General features: G+C 40.7%; 2 protein-coding genes across 13 annotated transcripts in view; one reads left to right on the forward strand and one right to left on the reverse strand.

Annotated features, from left to right (window-relative positions):
• LOC106085439 (DENN domain-containing protein 1A) overlaps positions 1-17,601 on the reverse strand; it is a 115,098-nt gene extending 97,497 nt beyond the window's left edge. For 5 of the 12 annotated variants that reach the window (XR_001220940.2, XR_001220941.2, XM_013249682.2 and 2 more), the window contains exons 1-2: positions 17,012-17,600; positions 9,676-9,879 (exon numbers count right to left, since the gene is read on the reverse strand). Coding sequence is in view for 10 of the 12 variants with exons in the window: in XM_013249682.2 (XP_013105136.2) it covers positions 9,676-9,879; positions 17,012-17,139 (332 nt within the window). In the remaining 2 variants the exon portion in view is untranslated. Of the gene's footprint in view, positions 1-9,675; positions 9,880-17,011 lie in introns of all 12 variants that reach the window. The other 7 variants (XM_013249679.2, XM_013249677.2, XM_013249678.2 and 4 more) reach the window with 2 other exon arrangements.
• Positions 17,602-21,338: 3,737 nt separating this feature from the next.
• Positions 21,339-25,846, forward strand: part of LOC106085444 (myotubularin-related protein 6) — a 139,163-nt gene continuing 134,655 nt past the window's right edge. Inside the window, exon 1 of the mRNA XM_013249699.2 lies at positions 21,339-21,746. Within this exon, the coding sequence (XP_013105153.1) occupies positions 21,723-21,746 (24 nt within the window). The 5' untranslated portion in view covers positions 21,339-21,722. The remainder of the gene's footprint in view (positions 21,747-25,846) is intronic.

A 25,846-nucleotide genomic window follows, 5' to 3' on the forward strand; every position in this document is an offset into this window, starting at 1 on the left:
ACCCTTTCTTGGTAGTTACATGAATTTTCGCCCATAATGTGCTCTTCTATATACGAGTATGTACATACAAATAGGTACGCACGAGTGCTTACACACCCTTGTGAAATTTGTGTTTAACGCAAAAAATGGTTGTTGCATTTTTTATGAAAAACTCCAACACCAAAAGTTAGAAATCTACTACTTATCAAGTTTTAACCATGAAAGACTGAACTTTTATAAAAAAATTATATTTTAAGTTTAAACCATGAAAGACGGAAATCTTATAAAATAAACCAAAGCAAACCAAAATTGGAACATAACAATATGCTTTAATTTTTTTGTGAAAAACCAAAATCTATAAATCTACTATTAATTAAGTTTTAAACATGAAAGACTGAACTTTTATAAAAAATTGGTTTGCATAGTAAACCAAAAAAACCTGTTTTGCAAAGCATACCAAAATAAACACACATACATTTTTAATTTTTTCTTTCTTTAATTTCCGAATATAAATTATATATTTTTTTGTTTTGAATGAGAAAGTCTTTTAAAGCTTAAAACTATGTACTTTCATAACAATTTGTTTTACATATTTTGTAAGAGACCAACATTTAAAAATCTACTATTCATTAAGTTTTAAACAAGAAAGACTGAGCTTTTATAAAAACTTTTAATAAAAAAATTTTTGTTAAGTTTAAAAGGTTTACATTCTAGAGCATTTTATCAAACAATAAAAAAATATAAGATACAACTTTGTTATTAATTCTACATTTTAGATAAAGTAATATATAGACACCTCACACTATGTTCAAAAAAGCTTGGAACAGAAGTGGAAAAAGTAAACAGCGCAGACGCTATATGCGAGTACGCTAATAACACAAGCGACCTCTATGGAAAAGTTATAAATTATTTTATAGAGTTGAAAAGTATACATTCCCATGTATATGATTATATGTAATTAACATTTTTACAGAAAGCTCTAACATTCAATGTTTGTAACTGAAAAGAGCGACATAGAGTACACAACAGAACGGCTAGACAACCACATTCTCTCTCAAACAAATTTTTTTTCGATACATTTTCAAAAAGGGCAGGAATTTGAAAAAACCAACTGTTCGATTTTCGAATGGAGACATGTTTTGGAAAGCACACATCGTCACCTTTCCAACGATGTATGGTAGTACCTTGTAGAATTCTTAGATGTCCTCCAGGAGCGTTGGCCATAATCCTTTCCAGAATTTTTTTGAAAATTTTTTTAAAAAAGACAGGAATTTGAAAAAACCAACTGCTCGATTTTCGAATACGGACATGTTTTGGAAAGCACACATCGTCACCTTTCCAACGATGTATGGTAGTACCTTGTAGAATTCTTAGATGTCCTCCAGGAGCATTGGCCATTATCCTGTCCAGATTTTTTTTGAGAATTTTTTTAAAAAAGACAGGAATTTGAAAAAACCAACTGCTCGATTTTCGAATAAAGACATGTTTTGGAAAGCACACATCGTCACCTTTCCAACGATGTATGGTAGTACCTTGTAGAATTCTTAGATGTCCTCCAGGAGCATTGGCCATTATCCTGTCCAGATTTTTTTTTGAGAATTTTTTTAAAAAAGACAGGAATTTGAAAAAACCAACTGCTCGATTTTCGAATAAAGACATGTTTTGGAAAGCACACATCGTCACCTTTCCAACGATGTATGGTAGTACCTTGTAGAATTCTTAGATGTCCTCCAGGAGCATTGGACATTATCCTGTCCCGATTTTTTTCCAGAATTTTTTTAAAAAAGACAGGAATTTGAAAAAACCAACTGCTCGATTTTCGAATAAAGACATGTTTTGGAAAGCACACATCGTCACCTTTCCAACGATGTATGGTAGTACCTTGTAAATTCTTAGATGTCCTCCAGGAGCGTTGGCCATAATCCTTTCCAGAATTTTTTTTGAAATTTTTTTTAAAAAAGACAGGAATTTGAAAAAACCAACTGCTCGATTTTCGAATAAAGACATGTTTTGGAAAGCACACATCGTCACCTTTCCAACGATGTATGGTAGTACCTTGTAGAATTCTTAGATGTCCTCCAGGAGCATTGGCCATTATCCTTTCAAGAATTTTTTTGAGAATTTTTTTAAAAAAGACAGGAATTTGAAAAAACCAACTGCTCGATTTTCGAATAAGGGCATGTTTTGAAAAGCACACATCGTCACCTTTCCAACGATGTATGGTAGTACCTTGTAGAATTCTTAGATATCCTCCAGGAGCATTGGCCATTATCCTGTCCAGATTTTTTTTTTGAGAATTTTTTTAAAAAAGACAGGAATTTGAAAAAACCAACTGCTCGATTTTCGAATAAGGGCATGTTTTGGAAAGCACACATCGTCACCTTTCCAACGATGTATGGTAGTACCTTGTAGAATTCTTAGATGTCCTCCAGGAGCATTGGCCATTATCCTGTCCAGATTTTTTTTGAGAATTTTTTTAAAAAAGACAGGAATTTGAAAAAACCAACTGCTCGATTTTCGAATAAGGGCATGTTTTGGAAAGCACACATCGTCACCTTTCCAACGATGTATGGTAGTACCTTGTAGAATTCTTAGATGTTCTCCAGGAGCATTGGACATTATCCTGTCCAGATAATTTTTCTAGACAATTTTTTTAAAAAAGACAGGAATTTGAAAAAACCAACTGCTCGATTTTCGAATAAGGGCATGTTTTGGAAAGCACACATCGTCACCTTTCCAACGATGTATGGTAGTACCTTGTAGAATTCTTAGATGTCCTCCAGGAGCGTTGGCCATAATCCTTTCCAGAATTTTTTTGAAAATTTTTTTAAAAAAGACAGGAATTTGAAAAAACCAACTGCTCGATTTTCGAATAAGGACATGTTTTGGAAAGCACACATCGTCACCTTTCCAACGATGTATGGTAGTACCTTGTAGAATTCTTAGATGTCCTCCAGGAGCGTTGGCCATAATCCTTTCCAGAATTTTTTTGAAAATTTTTTTAAAAAAGACAGGAATTTGAAAAAACCAACTGCTCGATTTTCGAATAAGGGCATGTTTTGAAAAGCACACATCGTCACCTTTCCAACGATGTATGGTAGTACCTTGTAGAATTCTTAGATGTCCTCCAGGAGCGTTGGCCATAATCCTTTCAAGAATTTTTTTGAGAATTTTTTTAAAAAAGACAGGAATTTGAAAAAACCAACTGCTCGATTTTCGAATAAGGGCATGTTTTGAAAAGCATACATCGTCACCTTTCCAACGATGTATGGTAGTACCTTGTAGAATTCTTAGATATCCTCCAGGAGCATTGGCCATTATCCTGTCCAGATTTTTTTTTTGAGAATTTTTTTAAAAAAGACAGGAATTTGAAAAAACCAACTGCTCGATTTTCGAATAAGGGCATGTTTTGAAAAGCACACATCGTCACCTTTCCAACGATGTATGGTAGTACCTTGTAGAATTCTTAGATGTCCTCCAGGAGCGTTGGCCATAATCCTTTCAAGAATTTTTTTGAGAATTTTTTTAAAAAAGACAGGAATTTGAAAAAACCAACTGCTCGATTTTCGAATAAGGGCATGTTTTGAAAAGCACACATCGTCACCTTTCCAACGATGTATGGTAGTACCTTGTAGAATTCTTAGATGTCCTCCAGGAGCATTGGCCATTATCCTGTCCAGATTTTTTTTGAGAATTTTTTTAAAAAAGACAGGAATTTGAAAAAACCAACTGCTCGATTTTCGAATAAGGGCATGTTTTGGAAAGCACACATCGTCACCTTTCCAACGATGTATGGTAGTACCTTGTAGAATTCTTAGATGTCCTCCAGGAGCATTGGCCATTATCCTGTCCAGATTTTTTTTTGAGAATTTTTTTAAAAAAGACAGGAATTTGAAAAAACCAACTGCTCGATTTTCGAATAAAGACATGTTTTGGAAAGCACACATCGTCACCTTTCCAACGATGTATGGTAGTACCTTGTAGAATTCTTAGATGTCCTCCAGGAGCATTGGACATTATCCTGTCCCGATTTTTTTCCAGAATTTTTTTAAAAAAGACAGGAATTTGAAAAAACCAACTGCTCGATTTTCGAATAAAGACATGTTTTGGAAAGCACACATCGTCACCTTTCCAACGATGTATGGTAGTACCTTGTAAATTCTTAGATGTCCTCCAGGAGCGTTGGCCATAATCCTTTCCAGAATTTTTTTTGAAAATTTTTTTAAAAAAGACAGGAATTTGAAAAAACCAACTGCTCGATTTTCGAATAAAGACATGTTTTGGAAAGCACACATCGTCACCTTTCCAACGATGTATGGTAGTACCTTGTAGAATTCTTAGATGTCCTTCAGGAGCGTTGGCCATAATCCTGTCCAGATTTTTTTTCGAGAAATTCTTAAAAAAAGACAGGAATTTGAAAAAACCAACTGCTCGATTTTCGAATAAGGACATGTTTTGGAAAGCTCCTATCGTGACCTTTCCAACGATGTATGGTAGTACCTTGTAGAATTCTTAGATGTCCTCCAGGACCATTGGTCATAATCCTGCCCAGAATATTTTTTTTATAAATTTTTCATTTTTCTCAGTACTACGGTAATAGATATTTTTAATTTGGTGTTTTTGATTCAAAGCATTGATATTTTACTCCAAATTTTGTTATGGTTTTACTTTTTTTTTACAAATATTTGCAAAAATTGATAAAAAGTAATAAATTTAATTAATTTCTCTTGTTTTTTGGTTCTGTTAAGTATTTACAGAGCTCTGCTAACCCCTCAGTGGATCTCTGTTAATACTTCTGTTACTCTCTCTCGCACTCTGTTAACAAAGCGGTTTGTGTCTCTGCTAGTTAAATTCGGAATTTATCTTCACACACATCTTTTTATAGCCGAGTCCGAACGGCGTGACGCAGTGCGACACCTCTTTAGAGAGAAGTTTTACATGGCATAGTACCACACAAATGTTGCCAGCATTAAGAGGAGAAAATCACCGTTGAAAATTTTTTCTGTTGGTCTCGCCAGGATTCGAACCCAGACGTTCAGCGTCATAGGCGGACATGCTAACCTCTGCGCTACGGTGGCGCTACGTCTTGAGAGAAGTTCTTGTACAAAATGTCAGCCAAATCAGATAAGAATTGAGCTCTCTAGAGTCTAAGTATAATCGGAAGGTCAGTTTATATGGGAGCTATATCAGGTTATGCACCGATTTGAACCACACTCACCTCAGTTGCTGAAAGTCATAAGAAAATACTTCATGCAAAACTTCAGCCAAATTGGATAGGAATTGCGCTTTCTAGTGGGTTAAGAAATCAAGTTCCAAGATCGGTTTATATGACGGCTATATCAGATTATGTGCCGATTTGAACCATACTTTGCACAGTTGTTGGAAGTCATAACCAAACACCTTAGCCAAATCGGATAAGAATTGTGCCCCTAGTGGCTCAAGAAGTCAAGATCCAAGATCGGTTTATATGGCAGCTATATCAGGTTATGCCGCGATATGAACTATACTTTGCACACTTGTTGGAGGTCATAACAAAACAGGTCGTGCATAATTTCAGCCAAATCAGATAAGAATTGCGCTTCCTAGAAGCTCAAGAAGTCATGATCCCAGATCGGTTTATATGGCAACTATTGTATATCCGGTTATGTCCCGATACGAACCATACTTAGCACAGTTGTTGGAAGCCACAGCAAAACACCTCGTGCAGAACTTCAGCCATATCGGAAAATAATTGCGCCCTTTAGAGGCTCAAGAAGTGAAGATCCAAGATCGGTTGATATGGCAGCTATATCAAAACATGGACCTATATAGCCCATTTACAATCCCAACCGATATACACTAAGAAGTATTTGTTCAAAATTTCAAGCACCTAGCTTTACTCCTTCGAAAGCTAGCGTGCTTTCGACAGACAGACAGACGGAATTGGCTAGATCGACTTAAAATGTCATGAAGAGCAAGAGCAATACTTTACGGGGTCTTATACGATTACTTCGAGGTGTTACAAACAGAATGACAAAATTACTATACCCCATCCTATGGTGGAGGGTAAAAAGAAGATATTTATGGGCTAATATATTACATGACTGAATGGAGCATCTTGCGACCTGTCTGCTGACCAAATTTGGAAGGGCCATCTTTTCCATGTGGCCATAACGGCCGCATTTCTCTCCAGGATTCATTTTATACCCACCACCGAAGAATTGGGGTATATTAATTGTGTCATTCTACATCGAATGGTCAGCGTAAAAATCGAAGACGATCTAGCCATGTCCGTCCGTCTGTTGAAATCACGCTACAGTCTTTAAAAATAGAGATATTGAACAGAAACTTTGGACAGATTCTTTCATTTTGCCCATAAGATTGGCTATATCGGACTATATCTTGATATAGCCCCCATATAGACCGATCCGCCGATTTAGGGTCTTAGGCCCATAAAAGCTACATTTATTATCCGATTATGCTGAATTTTGGGACAGTGAGTTGTGTTAGGCCTTTCGACATCCTTCTTCAATTTGGCCCAGATCGGTCCAGATTTGGATATAGCTGCCTTATAGACCAATCTCTCGATTTAAGGCCTTGCGCCCATAAAAGGCGCATTTATTATCCGATTTTGCTGTAATTTGGGTCAGTGAGTTAGATTAAGCCCCTCGACATACTTCCGCAATATGGCAGAGATTGGTCCAGATTTGGATGTAGCTGCCATATAGATCGATCCGCCGATTTTGGGTCTTAGGGCCATAAAAGCCACATTTATTATTCGATTTTGCCAAAATTTTGGACAGTGGGTTGTATTAGGCCTTTCGACATTCTTCTTTTATTTGGCCCAGATCGGTCAAAGATTTGGATATAGCTGCCATATAGACCGATCTTTCGATTTAAGGTTTTGGGCCCATAAAAGTCGCATTTATTGTCCGATTTCGCCGAAATTTGGAACAGTGAGTTGTGTTAGGCTCTTCGACATTTTTCTGCAGCTTGGGCCAAATCGGTCCAGATGTATATCCACATGCCATATAAACCAATATCTCGATTTAAAGTCTTGGCCCCATAAAAGACGCATTTATCATCCGATTTCACTGAAATTTGACACAGTGAGTTATGTTAGGCTTTTCGACATCCGTGTCGCACATAGTTCAGATAAGTTTATTTTATGTATAATATTATCCCAAAAAGATCTCCTAACGAAGTCGCTTATGGAAATTTATTAGAAAAAAACAAGTAAAAAGGCGTTAAGTTCGGCCGGGCCGAACTTTGGATACCCACCATCTCGGGTATATACTCAAACCACCTTTCGTTAAAATCCGATGAAAAATGCATACCTTATGCCCCATAGCAGCTAATTTCAAAAATGTTCCGATTTGGACCAAATACTAATAAGTACAAGTCATTGTTCAATTGTGTATAACAAAATATTGATCTTAGTAGTAGTTTAGTAGTGCTGTGCCAAATTTCAATGAAATCGGATGAAAAATGGTCCTTTTTAAGGCTCATTACACTACATCAAGAGATCGGTCTATATGGTAGCTATATCCAAATATGGTTTGATCTGGACCGCATTTGACAGGAATGGGTAGGGGTCTACCAGAACACACTTTGTCAAATTTCATCGAATTCGGGTAAAAAATTGAATTTTATGGCCTCAATACCATATATCGAGAGATCGGCCGGTCGATCTAAGGGCAACGATATCTAAATATAGTTCGATCTGAACCAGACTTCATAGAAATAGGTAGGGGTCTATAATAAGTAGTAGAAGTAGAATAAATACCCATGCGTTGGATATTAACCCGGTAGAAACCCATCTCTGGTCATAAGGGAATTCTTTGTGTCCAATTTCATGTGAATCGGTTAACAAATGACCACGTTATTACAATATAAGTCCAAATCGGACGAATTTATATACGAGAGCTATATCCAAATCTGAACAGATTTCGACCAACATCCACACATTTTGTGTTAGTCGAAGAAAAAAAGCGTAGTGCAAAGTTTTGAGAAGATCGGTAGATACATACGCTTACAAAGGCTCTACAAGTTGATATCGAGTGATAGATATATATGGGAACTATATCTGTATCTGAGCCGACTTCTATAAAAATCACCAGTTATGTCGAGACTCATAAGAGACTCCCTTGTGCCAAATTTTGTGAGAATAGGCTCACAAATGACGATACTATCGCAGTATTAGTCAAAATCGGCCGAACATATATATGGCAGCTATATCCAAATCAGAACCAATTTTTTCCAATTTCAATAGGCTTCGTCTCTAGGCCAAAAAAGATGCCCGTTTCAAATTTGAAGACGATCGGATGTAAACTGTACTTTGTACACAATTTACATGGACAGATAGACGGACGGACGGAAAGACAGAAGAACATAGCTATATCGAATCAGAGAATTATTCTAATTCGATCGGTAAGCTTATCAATGGGTCTGCAGGCCACCGTAGCGCAGAGGTTAGCATGTCCAACTATGACGCTGAACGCCTGGTTTCGGTGGTTTTTCCCCTCCCAATGCTGGCAACATTTGTGAGGTATTATGCCATGTAAAAATTCACTCCAAAGAGGAGTCGCACTGAGGCGCGCCGTTCGGACTCGGCTATAAAAGGGAGGCCCCTTATTATTGAGCTTTAACTTGAATTGGACTGCATTCATTAACAAGTGAGTGGAATGTTCATGGGCGAAATTTGCAAATTTATCAATGGGCCTAGCTCTCTTTTTTCTGGGCGTTACAAACAAATTCACTTCAAGTTATTGTACCCTGTACCACAGTAGTGGTGTATAAAAATGGTGTTCATATTAATTCACACCATGCCGCCACAGACATACAGACCTAAGCACATTCTAACTTCTTCAATATTTCCAGCTGTTACAAACCAAACACTGAATTTATTTTATCTCACACTCTATGACGCAGGGTATACCAATTGAAACTATGACAGCCAGCTTTTAAATTGGCAAGCAGCTGAGCAAGCTGTAACAGCCATTGTTAAAGGGATAAATCTTTAAGAGTTCACTGGGATTGTATTTTTGCGTAATCTAAGCCAAAAGAATACGACAGCAAAGAAACGCAAAACAACAACCTGACACACACAGAGTCCCCTCCGCAATGTCATGCAGCATGAAAATAACCTCCTCTCAGCCAATGCCACTTCAAATCAAAAGTAAAAGGAGGCAACAACAATGAAGAATAGGAATTAATGCAATCACTAATACTTGAAGAAACAAGGTAGACAACGATGACGACAAAGCTAGGCACCACCACAAAAGAAATGATATGGCAAGTTGTGGAATTGAAAGGGGACATAGACCGAATATCAAAGACAGACAGACTGACAGACAGACAGACAGACAAAACCAGATCTTTTCTGGTAGCTGTTGTAGCTCAGCAGCAACAGGCAAAGCGATTCTTTTTAATGGTTTTTGATGTAGTTAAGTAACCGGAAGTTGTTGTACATTGTTTATGTATAAACATTCCCTTATCCCCTCCTACCCTCTCTTTCTCTCTTCTCTTACATATCAGGTCTTTGCTTGTGTTGTATCTCAATAGTATAGGGCCCATCTGGAATACATCAGGTTGTTGTTTTTCAGTTTTTGTTTTTTCAAGTGCTGTTTAGAATTGTGGTGAAGTGGTAGAGCCCAGTTCCCTGCTTTCTCTTATATAAAGCTACGCATCTAAATTTTTTTCAAATAAAGAACTCACCTTTCGAATTCGCAGGGAAATGCAAAGGCGGGTATGTCTTGTATTGTTTTCTCATCACGAAAATTCTCGGGAAAACTCTCAGTAATTACGCCCACTGGCACCGAGGTGCCGCCACCATTGTATCGCAAACTGTTGGTCTGTTCAATGCCACCTTGAGTTCGTGATACTTCACACCAGTATTCGAATAATTTTTTAACATCAGTTCTGTAAAAGAAGACACAAAACAAAAAAAGAACGATAAAAATAAATAAATTGCACTTCAGTTTGGTAAGTAGGTGGAATAAAATGATTTCCTATGTAAGATAATACACATTTCGAGTGCTCATATCCCCATTCGGGGAAAAGAGGAAGCAAAAAGAACAGTCATATTGAAAATGTTATGGAATGCCAAGTGACATATGTATGGACTATAATGTACATTCTATTCCGCACAATAGCTAAATCTACTTCAGATTCCTAGAAAAGAAAGGGGCACAGCAAAAATTAAATTTTAATTATTATGCAATGTAATAGGGAATAGGTTAATAACCTGTTTAGAAGTTCCAATGGTTCCAGTTGTTATATAAATGGGTACACTTCAAATTAACTGAACGTGCCACCGGTACGTACAAACGGCTGCCATGGGATTGCATGATTTAGCTGTATCCGTCTGTCTGTCTGTCTGACCGCCTGTCTTCTGTCTGTCTGTCCGTCTGTCTGTCGAGTGTTGGGAGCTCCTAGAACTTTGGTTCCAGCCTGACAATGGTGAGGCCCCAGTGGGGAGCAACGTGGTGGCTGTGGTTTGTATCCAAATCGCGGGTAGAGCATAAGCTCGGCGTGGAGTTGAGTTTTCAACCGGGTACCGTGACCCATAGATCGGAAGAAGTTTTAGGTAGTGCTCCGCTCTTAACCAAGAAGGTGAACACGTCCAAATACGTGGGATCAAATTGGTACTCATGTGTGGGTTACCACATGTGGGGGCGTTGGTAGACGCATTTGGACCTCGCAGGTTTGGGCCGTGATGATAGGTATCTGCGTAAAGACTGGACATTCGTGTCTGTCCTTCTGTCTGTCCGTCCGCCTGTTTTCTGTTTGTCCGTCTGTCTTCTGTCTGTCTGTCTGTCCGTCTGTCTGTCCGTCTGTCTGTCCGTCTGTCTGTCCGTCTGTCTGTCCGTCCGTCTGTCTGTCCGTCTGTCTGTCCGTCTGTCTGTCCGTCTGTCCGTCTGTCTGTCCGTCTGTCTGTCCGTCTGTCTGTCCGTCTGTCTGTCCGTCTGTCTGTTCGTCTGTCTGTCCGTCTGTCTGTCTGTCCGTCTGTCTGTCCGTCTGTCTGTCCGTCTGTTTGTCAGTCTGTCAATCTGTCAGTCTGTCTGTCAATCTGTTAGTCTGTCTGTCTGTCAATCTGTCAGTTTGTCTGTCAGTCTGTCTGCCAGTCTGACAGTCAGTCTGTCGGTCAGTCTGTCTGCCCGTCTATCTGTCCGTCTGTCTATCCGTCTGTCTGTCCGTCTGTCTGTCTGTGGGTTTGTCTGTCCGTCTGTCTGTCCGTTTGTCTGTCCGTTTGTCCGTCTTTCTGTCCGTCTATCTGTCCGTCTATCTGTCCGTCTATCTGTCCGTCTGTCTGTCCGGACAGACAGACAGACGTCTGTCTGTCCGTCTGTCTTTCCGTCTGTCTGCCTGTCCATGTTGATTTGTGTACAAAGTGCAGGTCGCAGTTTTCACCCGATCGTCTTCAAATTTGGTACTGGCATGTTTTTCGGCCTAATCGGTTCCGAACTGGATATAGCTCCCATATATTGGGTTGCCCGAAAAGTAATTGCGGATTTTTTAAAAGAAAGTAAATGCATTTTTAATAAAACTTAGAATGAACTTTAATCAAATATACTTTTTTACACTTTTTTTCTAAGGCAAGCTAAAAGTAACAGCTGATAACTGACAGAAGAAAGAATGCAATTACAGAGTCACAAGCTGTGAAAAAATTTGTCAACGGCGACTATATGGAAAATCCGCAATTACTTTTTAGGCAATATGTTCGTCCGATTTTCAGTAATAATGCAATAAAATGGTCATTTGTTAACCGATTCTTTGGAGATTTGGCAGGAAGGATTTTTTTACGACTCTCGACATTGCTGGTGAATTTTTTGGAAATCGGTTCAGATTTAGATATAGCTCTCATATATATATATATATATCGCCCAATTTTTACTCCCAGAGCCACAGCAAGCATATTTCTAGACCAATCTTGTCAAAATATTGCATAACGCCTTCCTCGGTCAAAATCGGTTCAGATTTAGTTATAGCCCCGTTATATATGTTCGTCCGATTTGCAGTAATATTGCAATAAAATGGTCATTTGTTAACCGATTTTCTCGAAATTTGGCAGGAGGGATTTTCTCTTGACTCTCAATATTACTGGTAAATTTAATGGGAATCGGTTCAGATTTAGATATAGCTCTCACATATATATAAATCTCCCGATTTTAACTTCAAGAGTCACAGCAAGCGCATTTATTGACCCATCTTGCAAAAATTTTGCAAAACGCTTTCCTCGACGACTGTCACAGGAGTTTGCTCGAAATCGGTTCAGATTTAGGCATAGCTCTCATCTATATGTTCGTCAGATTTTGGGAAATTTGCCATAATGTTGTCAATTGTCGACCGTAGTTTTTACAGTTTGAACATATTTGCCCGCCGAGGTCCAACAAAATTGGTTCAGAATTGGATATAGGTCCTACATTACACTTATAGTGTAGGTGTAGGGTATTATACAGTCGGCACCGCCCGACTTTTGCCCTTCCTTACTGGTTTCGTCATGGGAGAGACACAACCCGGAGTGCCTTCTCCGCATACTTTGGTTTACCAGTTGGTGTTGGTAATGTGTAACCGGTGCCGTTCGGTTTACCAGTTGGTGTTGGTAAGGTGTAACCGGTGCATGGAGTGGGTGCATTTCCGATCTTGCTCTAGCATGACGTAAATACGGGCGAATAGTCGCACTAAATATGTTGCACGGTGCGAACATAGGCAGCAATGGGTCACAAGCATTGTCGTCGTCGACTTCGGCAGCCCTTGCCCATACAGGACCCTATCGGGTCAATCCGGTACGTACAACCGGCTGCCAAGAGATTGTCGGCGTCCTGGTCGTTAGACTATGTGATCTCTTCGACCTCTCCCGTGCCCCAGCCCCAATATTGCCGGGAAGTGTATCTTTCTTGAAATTGAATCGCAATGGTCTCTGAGGTAAAATCGACGAGATGGTGCACTTTATGAGACGGAAGAATAAGGTTGCAGAAATCCGGGAGAAAAATCTGACCACACCTGCAGCCTGCAAATTTGTTGTTGTTGTTGCCATAGCCTCATTCCGGTCCAAAGGACCGATCGCAGTGGACACATGGTGGCCAATTGGTTATTTAAAGGCGCCAATAATCCGCCTTATCATATCGAGCATCATAGGCACTCAGTATTTATGCAAAACCGGTGCCGTCAGGCCTCTCACTGAGACTCTAAGCTCGATACCGCTGATTGTCCGCGACTGCCGTTGCAGCTACTCCATATGGAACATTCCACTATTCGCATCCTGTAGACGTGCCTGGCAGCTCGCAGCTAAGCTTCTCGTGATAGCTATGAGCCCCACACAGATCGGACCTCAAAGTTCCAGCCAGTGTGATGTTTACAGCCATCCCATGCCGGGCGCAGATTTGTCAAAGAAACAATATGCAACGTAAGGATCGCATAAGGAGTGGAGGTGTGGATTGGCCTTCGTGGTACACCATTCCTTACAGTACAGACCAATCTCGACTGCGTCTGGCCCTAGTCACCTCTACATGGAATGTATGGGGATAGTAGTCAAGTCCGGTACTGGCGAGATAGAGCTATACAACGTGTACATATCGCCGGTTAGTAATTGTGACCTTGTCAATGGCCAAGTTTAGAGGCCCAATATTAGTGGCCTACTGTCTGGCCATAATTGTCTGGTACTAAGAGACTTTAATGCACACCACGTTTCATGGAATTCTCCCAACGGGACATAGCTTTGGCAGAGCAGATTGAAAGATCCACGTCCTGCACGTTGAATGAGGATGCCCCCACTAGGATTACGAAAAGGTGCAACAGTGACGTATCCTGGCAAGCCATCATTTCTTTGGGATCAGACTACCTCTCCTTTATACTCACCATCGACCGACCACCCCACTTCATAAATTCTGAGCGCCGGACGTTTATCTATCAGAAGAAGGCCGATAGGGTCGGCTTCAGAGAGTATACCAGTCGCCGCTTCTGTAGGCTGACACCCCCCTCAGATGTGGCAGTCGACGAAAAAAAAACCGAGACATCATTAACGCAGCAGCCGCTGGCTTTATACCAAACGGTCGAATATCCCAAGTACGGCCCAATTTCTCGGCTCATGGACGATTCTTGGAAGATTGTGATGGTATTCGTTGCACGGAAGCCACTTAACCCAGAATCAGCGAGCTGAATATATAAATAAACAGCATAGTCAACGAATATACGCTGAATATGTGGCTGGAACACTTGAATAAATGCAACTTAGGTACCGGTTTAGGCAAGCTGTAGTCTACTGGAGGCCACCGTAGCGCAGAGGTAAGCATGTCCGCCTATGACGCTGAACGCCTGGGTTCGAATACTGGTAAGACCATCAGAAAATTTTTTAGCGGTGGTTTTCCCCTTCCAATGATGGCAGCATTTGTGAGGTACTATGCCATGTAAAACTTCTCTCCCAAGAAGTGTCGTACTGCGGCACGCCGTTCGGACTCGGCTATAAAAAGGAGGTCCCTTATCACTGAGCTCAAACTTGAATCGGACTGTTCCTTAGTGGAATGCTCATGGGCAAAATTTTGCATTTTGTTGAGTCACTCTCGAACCTCGAAAGAAGAGCTAACAGGACCTCAGTTACTTTTGGAGACGTAACTGCGACTGACGGGAAAAAATGAGCCAGCTTGTTCAAGCGTCAATTTATTAAGCTTCCCGAGAGTGACAAGGCTAGGAGAAGAGCCATTCATCGTATCCGTGGTCTCCAAGCCAATGGGCAGCCATCACAATTTACCGTGGACGAAGATATGATTGTCATACTTGACGCCAAATCATCCAAGGCAGTTGGGCCTCGACGGAATCTCTACGCTGATACTGAAGAATCCGGATCTACCTGATGTCGAGTACCTTACAAATGTCCTCAACCGGTCTTTGAGTACTCTTGTAGTAACCGTTGTCTGAAAAATGGGCAGAATATTTCCGCTACTGATGCCATGAATGAACCCGAGTATGTGGGAGCCGTACAGACCTATCTTCCTTATTTCACCAGTAACCAAGAAGCTTGATGGACTACTTCTCCCGAGCAACGTTGGAGAGCTTCCATTCGCCAAGCATCAGCATTGGAGGCCACGGTAGCACAGATGTTAGCATGTTCGTCTATGACGCTGAATACCTGGGTTAGAATCCTGGCGAGAACATCAGAAGAATTTTTTCAGCGGTAGTTATCCCCTCCTTAAGCTGGTGATATTTTAAAACTTCTCCCCAAAGAGATGTTGCACTGCGGTACGCTGTTCGGACTCGGCTATAGAAAGGTGAACCTTAATTATTGAGCTTTAAATCTTAATCGGACAGCAGTTCCTTAGTGGAATGTTCATGGGCAAAGTTGAAATTGCAAGCATCAGCATGGATTTCAAAGCCTACAACTGCTTGGCATGCCATCACCGCACACATTAGCCTTGGCTTCAGTCAGGCCAAGCAATGTGATAGGATGGTCCCAGTGGCACTGGGCCAATCGAAAGCATTGGACACGGCCATGCCAAACTGTTCGAGGCTGGAACTTTGAAATCCGATCTGTGCGGTGTTCCGCTGTCAAGAGAAGCTTAGTGGCGAGCTACCTGACACGTCGTTAAACCCGCGGTATTGAACGGAGAGTGTCATTAACACGCCGGGCGGTATCAGCTCTTGCATAATTATTGAGTGTTTATGATGTTCGATATAACAAGGCGAGCTTTTGGCGCTTTAAATAATAACCCATGGCGGTCATTTTCCCGCGGCGATCGTTCCTTTGGACACCGAAACGAGCTTGCCCACCTTCAGGAGCTTGACTTGCATTTAGGGACAAGCAGGCGAAACACCGTGGGGGCCATCGTAGCGCGGAGGTCAGCATTTCCGCCTATGACGCTGAACGCCTGGGATCGAATCCTGGCAAAAACATCAAAAAATGTTTCAGCTGTAGTTATCCCCTCCTAAAGCTGGTGACATTTTGCGGTACTATGCCATGTAATACTTCTCCCCTAGGGGTGTCGCACTGCGGCACACCGTTCGGAGTCGGTTATGAAAAGGAGACCCCTTATGATTATGATGTGAGAAGTTTACCCCTTTTCCTCAATAGAATGTTTATGGGCACCCCAGATGTGAAAGTCGATGGAGAAACGATTTCGACTAGCAAGCGTTGCAAAATACTTGGTTGAACGGAACGAGCCTGCTCGTCTATAAGTGCTTGACAAGGATCGCAAACTCTACGTCGAAATGTGACAAACAAAAAATACTTGGTGCCACAGTTGTTGCTCTCACACGCCACACAATTTGGGATAGGATCAAAGTAGAAGCAAGGTCCTTAAGTGCTCAACAGAATCAAGCAGACGAAAGATGGAATACAACACACTGCTACAACAACAACGACGATTAGTATAAAACTTAAGGGGGTTATATGATTCATTTGCCTTATTTTGTATTTCTATCCCTCATAGATGTTCCATAATACCTAACAAAATGCTGCGTCTCACATAGAATAGAAGATGATGCAAAACCAAAAAAAAAGAAGAATGAGATAAATTGGAAATCAACCACAAGTAAGTAAACAGGGATGCATGAGTCATACACATAGATGAAGATCTCACTACATGCAAGCGGCAAAAGCATATGAATGACCCTTTTGCACTACTCACACCTATGTGGCACAGTAGCACAGTGGACATGCCAATATACCAATCACAAATGAAGAGTCAAACGTGTACAACCACCAAATAACACGGGACAACAAGGTCTTCTATAAAATCATCTTTTGAGGCAAATCATCCGCATGCCATTCTAAGGGAAAGAAGCTGACAAATAACAAAGTAGCCGATGCACTCAGGGCACTCAGGTTACTGAAGCATAACGCCCACATTTGTTCACATAGAATAAACAACGAAAAAAAAAAAACAACAAACAGCAATGATATGATGACGTTTTTCATTTTCCATGAAGGCCGGAAAACCCGTGGCCACATAAGCGAATACTTGCAAGCACACAGACAGAAGGGATGAACAATGCATGCCAAGAGCGGGGAGGGTCTTGAGATGAAAGAAAACTGAAATTTTTCTTTTTGCAAACTCACTTGTTTCGTGAACTCATGTTGTCCAGCTGGAAGTTATTATAACCACAATGGTGTTTTATATTTTTTTTTTCAAGGTTTTCTATTTCACAATTTCCTACATTCACTTTGAACAAAAAACTCCACTTCATTCAAAGCAAATCATTTTTGTTTTACAAAATTATCTGGATTAACACACATCTTTAACAAATTTTACACATTTCAAGCTATGCCAGAGGGACTAGTAATTTTTTTTCACTTCTAAAATTTGCAGTTTCTGCTTAAAATTACTTTTCTTTGTACTTTTTTTGTTTCTTTTATTTTTCTACAACACTGCAGACACCATTGTCGCCTGGCCACTTATCAATTTGCACAACTTGCTTGCTTGCAAAACCACAAAATTGCCAACATTTCGCTCTCCTGTAATCTCCAAATCACTTAAAAATTTTCTTTACAATTAAACGCAATTAACTCGAGTTACTAGATTTGGATTATCAAGGTTTTTTTTTATTAAAGTAATTTCAACGAAGAGAAACAGAGAACAAAACTAAAAAATCAATCCGAATCTGATTTTGTCTTCTACGCCTCTTGATTACCGTTTCGCTATGAGCAGTATTTCGCAGCAGCTGCTGTCACAGTTTTCTTTGTTCGTTATCCACTGACATTTGTGTCTTTCAAACTTGACATCTGAATCGATTTGTATTAGCAGCGATAACCATACGATAACAAATAAGATCAAGGAGACTTGGCACGGTACGAAGATCATACAAATTAAGCCAAACGATCAGCCGACATACAATTTTTTTAATTAATGGCAGTACTTGGCATTTAATGTGTGTCAAATTATTCTCTTTTTGCATACATTCTTTGTTTAAATTTTCGCCTATTTGATAACATTTTAAATCGGCAGATTTGACATACTTAATGATGGTCATGGGGCCTACCCACTTCATGTTTTCGCAAGTGACCTAACCTTCTATTAATAAATCCTGCCTTTACGTGTTGGAGATGGTACTATGTTCGTCGTTTCGAATGAACAACTGTTATGAAAGATGTGTGAAGAGATAAACGATTTCTTATGCTTATAGGCTGGTATCAGTACCGCAATTCTGTAGCTTATAACGAACATCGTTTAATTAAATATGTGGGCAAAAAATTGTTTGCACTAACAATTATGTTATTCTCTAATTCCTCGTTAATCTTTTATAGTTATCTATTATTTCTCTCTGGCAACTCTATCCAAAAAACGAAAACCAGAAGAAGAAGAATCGACCAAAAAAATAAATAATTCCTCTAAGCCTGAACTTCTTCTTTTATTTACTTAGAACATCACAAATCTAAATAAAACGTACACAATTAAATAGGGCAAATGGTATCAATACGAATTTATTCGGATAAAACTTTTGCTGGCATATTTTTTCATATTAAGAAACACTATCACTACCACGCCTATTAATTGATTGTACACACATATCCGCAATGTTAAAAAAAAAGGAGAAAAATACTCTAAAGCCATCGTAAATATATATCTGTATTTATTTCGTTAAAGTAAATACCAAATAATTGTCCGTCGGTTAGTTAACGAATAGAAATTCGTAGCGAAGCAGCTGATTTTAACGATGCAGATTATCGTTAAAAGTGGCTACTGAATAACAAATTCGTTGACATTCGTTAACAAATGATGCGAGGCACTGATGCCTTTGGGACAGTCTTGGATTGACGGAACCCTAGTATTGCCATCAGGAAGATCATGTAATACAGATGGATCAAAGCAAGAGGACAAAGTGGACCTGGGGGTTTACATTGAGAACCCAGGGACTGAGATCTGTTTTAGATTGCCTGACCATAAGACGGTCCTGCAGGTGGAGATCCGGGCGATCACGGAATGCGTGAAGTGGTGTGGTGTTAACGCGAGGATGTCGAGTGTGAACATCTTTACCGACAGTAAAATTGCCATAAGGGCAATAACAACAGATCGTGAGAAGACGAGGCTATTACTGGTATCATAACGGGACACATAGGATTACGAGCTTACTTATGTAAAATCGGCGCGGCGAGTGATAGCATGTGTAGGGCATGCGGGGAAGATGATGAGACGCTGGAGCATTTCCTTTGTCATTGCCCGGATTTCGCGTCTAACAGATACCGGCACTTAGGTGGAGACACAATACCAGACATAAACCAACTTAGGGAAGTGGTATTAATAACAATTAAGGATGTTCTAAGTAGCACGGAATTCCTGACTTTTTTAGAGGTTTCTTTACAGTTTTCCAGGATTCACTGAATAAGGTTAAGCCAAGCGATCAGCCGATATACTTTTTTTAATATTTGGCAGTACTTGGCATTGAGGATGTCAACTTGTTCTCTTTTTACATTCATTCTTTGTTTACGTTTTCTCCTATATGATGACATTTTCAATCGTCAGATTTGACATCCTTAATGATGTTTATGGGGCCTATCCACTTTATGTTTTTGCATGTGACCTAACCTTATATTAGTGAATCCTGACAGTTTTCAGAGCGCACAACAAGTCGATTACTGGCTTAGGTGTATGTCCATAGTGGCATGGGGCGGATTAATATCTGCACCCTCTTTTCAACCTAACGTAACCTAATGTCAAAGGCTTGACAACAAAGCTGCGATTTTTTTTAATCTTAAGAAGAGGTTCCATTTGATCCGATATTCCACAAATAAGCAACAAAACAGTGCTCTAATGATGAAAATGCATATATATAAACACATTTGAAGAAGATAAGATTTAAAACAAAATTAATTTCTATTTACGGCATTTTCCACTAAAGGTAGTTTCGTGGGGGTATATGTTTGTTATGCAAATGACCCTACCTCTTAATTGTGCCATTGGTTAACCGCTGTTAACAGCCGGCCAGGTTTGACAGTATTAACATGTCAAAATTTTTTTGGATTCTCTTTCTTGTTATCTTCTTTCTCGCATATTATCTGCTCATGTACTCACACGTATACACACAGGCACTCAAATTTGTTTATGTGTGTTGGCAAAACGTCGGTCTCACGCGAACAGCTGTTAACAGTCGGCCATGTTTGTCGGTATTAAGATGTCAAATTTTTGTTTGCATTCTTTGTGGTTATCTTCTTTCTCGCATATTATCTGCTCATGTACGCACACAAATTTCTTTGTGTGTGTTGGCAAACCGTCGATTAGCTTGATGGCAAAATGGCGGATTGCACCATATGATATGTGGTTGTTGTACAAATGAGATCACCTTTAATCGTTTCGTCTTGAGCACTCATAGAAAATATCCTAGGTCTGTTCGTCCTTGTCTTCCGTCGGGGCATGGTCATAAAAAAGGCTGATGTTAAAGAATTTGGCTTTTATGCGGATTGTGGCTAGCCTCTCACCCACCGGAGTAAAGTTGGAGTCAAGGTGTTTCAGTTTCCGACTAACCACAAATCCACAGTCAAATTCATGCCTCGTGTTATGTTAGCTATAGTATAGTTCGTCGCCGTTTGGAGTTATTGTGACATTCCCGGTCCATCGCACTTCCTATAAGGCGGTAATATTTGCCTTGTACCTCTCCTATACATCCGCCAAAGCGTATACTGCACCTTCTCTATAAAGAGTGCGGACATTCCAGGTGCAGATATGCAAATCATGGTCCTTTTTTTCGTTTGGAAACAGACGCTGATATTAGTGATTGGTTTTTTAAAGGCGCCAAAAACTCGCCTTGTCATCTCGAGTAACATTGGCACTCAGGAAGTAACATTTGACATTTAACATTGCCACTTGACCCCTCTCGAAAACAAATTTAAAGATTTGCTGAAAATCTCCTGAAATAAGTAAATAGTTTTGAGCACACTGGAAACGTATTGGAAAAACCGTTGCAAATCACGATATTTCCGGTATCGCATATCTATTGGGTTGCCCAAAAAGTAATTGCGGATTTGTCATATAGTCGGCGTTGACAAATTTTTTCACAGCTTGTGACTCTAATTGCATTCTTTCTTCTGTCAGTTATCAGCTGTTACTTTTAGCTTGCTTTAGAAAAAAGTGTAAAAAAAGTATATTTGATTAAAGTTCATTCTAAGTTTTATTAAAAATGCATTTACTTTCTTTTAAAAAATCCGCAATTACTTTTTGGGCAACCCAATATATTTGCTCCAAGTGTAACCAAGATAACCTTTATAATTCAACCATGAAAAAATTGCTCTCTACAAGAAAACAGGGCTGTTAAAAACTCAATTGTTCTTTTGACAATTTTTCGCCATCACTGTAACGTGTGACAGCTGTTCATTTTGCTGTCACATTTCGCTTGTTTGTTTTGATACGGCAATTCTCTTCATTCTGATTTGTGGTTGGTTGTTTCGGTTTTGTTTTTCTGCATTCTTCTGCAGAAAAAAATTTTCTCGTGTTGTATTCGCCAAGTAATTGTAACTTTTGTGCAAATATACGGAAAAAAATAAGTAAAATTTGAAATTTGTTGTTTAACAACAACAGTGCGATCAAAACAAAGAATTTTCAAAAGAGGAAAAGCCAACTAAAAATCGGCCCCCTTATCGAAAAGGCCGTTTAAACATTTGTGAAAAAAAGTAGTGAAGTGCAACACTAGACAGAGACCTTTTGCTCGCCTACATTTACTTGGTGGTGGGTGCTATTGTTGTTTTTTGCTGCCACAGTTGGCTGCTGGTACTACTCGCATTTGCTTGAGTTCAATTAAAAAGTATAGCAATTAAATCGATTTGATTACATACAACCACAATGGACGACATCAAATTGGCCAAGGTAAGTCATTGGAATTAGTGAAAGATAAAAAGGTAAAAGAGTTGAAGGTGAAATTTAGGTAAGGCGTTTTCCCCCTGCTACACATGGTGTATAATGTTTCCATATGCTTGGCTTTTTTTTTTGTCAGCCAACTGCTTAAGTTAGTTGGGACTGAGTCATTTGATATCAATGCTAAAAATACCCTGCGGTATTTATGGGCTTTAAAGTGGGACTGCATTAACATTGCAAGGACAATGGAATACAAGTAGCTCAATGCTGCCGTTGTGTCTGCTGGCCCGATTTCGCGTTTTGCTACTTCTTTTTGGCTTTTGTTCGTCCTTTGTCCTGTCATCTGGGTATATACTCGTATTTTGCTGTGCCAGCATCTACAGGTGTTATATTGATTTTCCAAATGTGAAACAGAATATTTTCACAGCGTTGGATAAAATATTCATTTCATCTCATTTTTCTCAAAAATTTTATGTGAAATCATAAAATACAACTTTTAGATAAGATACCCTAAAAAAAATTCAACTTAGTTTTAAATGTTTTTATCAATGAGTCGACAATTAAAGTCGTATGGATGCTTGAGGAGACAATGAGAGTTGTGGGGACTTTTGAGAAGAAACCATACAAAGATGAAAAAAACCTTTTAAGCGTTCAGCATCATTGGCAGCATCCAATTTCTGAGCTCAAAAGTAGCAAGTTTGGACTGTGGGAGTATTACCTACCATTTACCAAAGGACGCCTTTACAATGCTCACCGAAGCAGTGAAGTAGAAGACAAAAATAACCAAAACTTAGTTCATCACAAAATTATGACAAAAGCAGTTAAGATTTCTGATTTTTAATGGCCTCTCTTGTTCAGGAAGAGATATATTGTGGAGCTCTGCTCCGTGATAGGACTGAAGAAACCCTCGCACTCTGTTTCTGCTTCGAAGCCTTCTGCAGTTGTCGGAGTCTGCTGTGCAATTCATAACAAAACACTACTCAATCCCATGGCAGCCGGTTGTACGTACCGGATTGACCCGATGGAGTTCTTCATCGGCAAGGGCTGCGCCTCAGTGTATAACACTGCTGCAACAACAACAAAACACTACTCGCACACGAGAAAAATCCTGACCTGTCAGAATGTTTATAAGCGATCAACGAGTTTTTTTTGTCAGCACCCCAAAGGCTGCCGCCAATTGTCTTGGGGACCTTGTGTCTATTTCTGACTCTATCACGAATTGCTGTTGGAGGCCACCGTAGTGCAGAGATTAGCATGTCCGCCTATGACGCTGAACGCCTGGGTACGAATCCTGGCGAGACCATCAGAAAATTTTTTAACGGTGGGTTTCCCCTCCTAATGTTGGCAACATTTGTGAGGTACTAGCGATGTAAAACTTCTCTCCAAAGAGATGTCGAATTGCGGCACGTCGTTCGGACTCGGCTATAAGAAAGAGGCCCCTTATCATTGAGATTAAACTTGAATCGGACTGCACTCATTGATAAATTAGAAGTTTGACCCTGTTCCTTAGTGAAATGTTCATGGGCAAAATTTGCATTTGCATCACGAATTGCTGTGGCATATGAGGAGAATGTGTAAGAGCTGTCAAATGTGACACCGAGTATTTTGGGACACTTAATGGTCGGAATTGTTGCTCCATCGACGTTTAACCTATCACAGATGTTAACATTGATTGAACGCCACGGCAAATGTGTGCAGTGATGGCATGCAAGAGATTTGTTGTGTTACACAGTCTTCGAAATCTAAGCCGTTGCTCAGCGAATGGAAAGTCTCCAACGAGGCTCGGGAGATGTAGTCTCCCCAAGCGTCTTCAGGGCAATCAGACCGATCGCCTTTCTATCACCAATAGCCAGGCTCCCCCTTTCCAGTCTTCAGTAGAGGGGTCAATCTGCCCATCTTCCTGACATTGGGTACTATAAGAGTGTTCAGAGAAAGGTTGAGGACCGCTGTAAGGTACTCGACTCCAGGTAGATCCAGATTCTTCAGCATCAGTGTAGAGATACTGTTGGGACCCAACGCCTGCTATGACTTGGCACATCAGATGGCATTCGTAATTTAATTCACAGTAAATTGTGATGGGTTTCCATAGGCTCGGAGACCACGGATAGGTCGAATGGCTCACCTCCTAGCACTCTCGCTCTCGAGATGCACAATAAATTGACAATTGAACGACCTGGCGCATCTGTTCGGATCAGTCACAGTCAGTCACTGTCATTCCGGTTCGAGAGCGAGTTAACAGTAGACCACAGTTCGCCTAAACCGGTACCTAAGTTATATTGATCCAAGTGTTCGAGCCGCAAATTCCGTTTTTGTTCGTTGACTACCCTGCTCATTTCCAGATTCAGCTTGTTGATTCTGGGGTTGTTGTTGTAGCCACATTTTCATGTGGAGGTGGCGATCCTCGTCAAGCTCCTGTAGATGAGCAAGCTCGTTCCGGTCCAAAGAACCGATCGCCGCGGGAACAGGGTGGCTATTGCTTATTCAAAGCCGCCAATATCTCCCATTGTCACATCGAGCATCATAGGCACTCAGTATTTGTGCAAGAGCCGGTGCCACCTGGCCTCTTACTGAGACTCTCCGCTCGATACCGCTGATTGTCCGCGATTGCCGTTGCTGCTACACTGCATAGAGCATTCCACTATCAGCAACCTGTGGACGCGCCCGGTAGCTCGCAGCTAAGCTTTTCGTGACAGCCATCCACACCACACAGATCGGACCTCAATGTTCCAGCCTATGTGGTGCTAACGAGCAACGAATCACATAACGCTTATCTGCTAGGAAATTCTCCAACAAGACTCGGGAGGAATAGTCCCTCAAGTGTCTTGGCTACTGGTAAGAGAATGTGATGGGTCTGTACGACTCCCCCTTAATCGGGTCTTTTCCGTCGGGGCTCAACGCCTAGGATAATTAGGCGACACGGATGACACTCGTAACTTCGTCCCCGGTAAATTGTGATGGCTGTCCATAGGCTCGGAGACCCCGAATACGACGAATGGCTCTCCCCCTAGCCCTGTCACTCTCGGGATGCATAATAAATTGACGCTTGTTTTGTTGTTTCTGTTGCTACATTTGCATGTGGAGGTGGCGATACTCGTCAAGCTCTTATAGGCGAGCAAGCTCGTTGCGGTCTATACGGCCGATCACCGTGGGAAGATGATGGTCATTGGTTTTTAAAGCGCCAATAACTCGCCTTTCACTAAGACTCTACACTCTACAGTTGCAGCTACTGCGATTGGAGCTTAAATTTCCAGCCTGTGTGATGCTCACAGTTCTCCCGTGCCGGGTTGAACAACCTGGCGCATTTTTTTTGGTCAGTCACGTCGCCAAAAGTGACTTGGGTCCTTTAAGCCCTTCTTCCGAGGTTCAAGAGTGACTTAACTGTAGGCCACAGCTTGCCTAAACCGGTACCTAAGGGAAATCCCATGGCAGCCTACCGGATTGACCCGATAGAGTTCTTCTTCGGCAAGGGCTGCCGCCTCAGTGTATAACACACTGCTACAACAACAACACCGGTATCTAAGTAACATTGCTCCAAGTGTTCCAGCCTTATATTCGGCTTATCTTCGTGGACTACCCTGTTTATTTCCAGATTCAGCTCGCTAATCTGGGGTTAGTGGGGTCCGTGCACGTATGCGGGTATTAATGCCTGCACCGGGAAATTAGACCGCACTTGGGGTATTCAACCGGCTGGTATAAAGCGATCGGCTGCTGCATTAATGATGTCTCGGAATTTCCTCTCGGCAACTAGCACATTCGAGGGGGTGTTAGTTCACTGAAGCGGCGTTTGTTTTACTCTATTAAGCCGAACCAATCGATCCTTTTCTGATTGATAAACGTCTGGCGCTCATAGGTTATGTAGTCGAGTGGTCGTTCGATGGCGAGTATTTTGGGTAGGTGGTCTGATCCCAAAGAAATTACACCTTGCCAGGATACGTCATGCAGGAGATCAGGGGAAGCAATGGAAATGTCTGGCGAGCTGCTGCTGCTCCTCGTAATCCATGTGGGGGCATCCTCATTGCAAATGCAAATTTTGCCCATGAACTTTGCACTAAGAAACAGGGCCAAAATTCTTACATATCAATGAGTGCAGTCTGATTCAAGTTGAAGCTCAA

This window comes from Stomoxys calcitrans, chromosome 5 (assembly GCF_963082655.1).
Source record: "Stomoxys calcitrans chromosome 5, idStoCalc2.1, whole genome shotgun sequence".
Lineage (NCBI taxonomy): Eukaryota > Metazoa > Arthropoda > Insecta > Diptera > Muscidae > Stomoxys > Stomoxys calcitrans.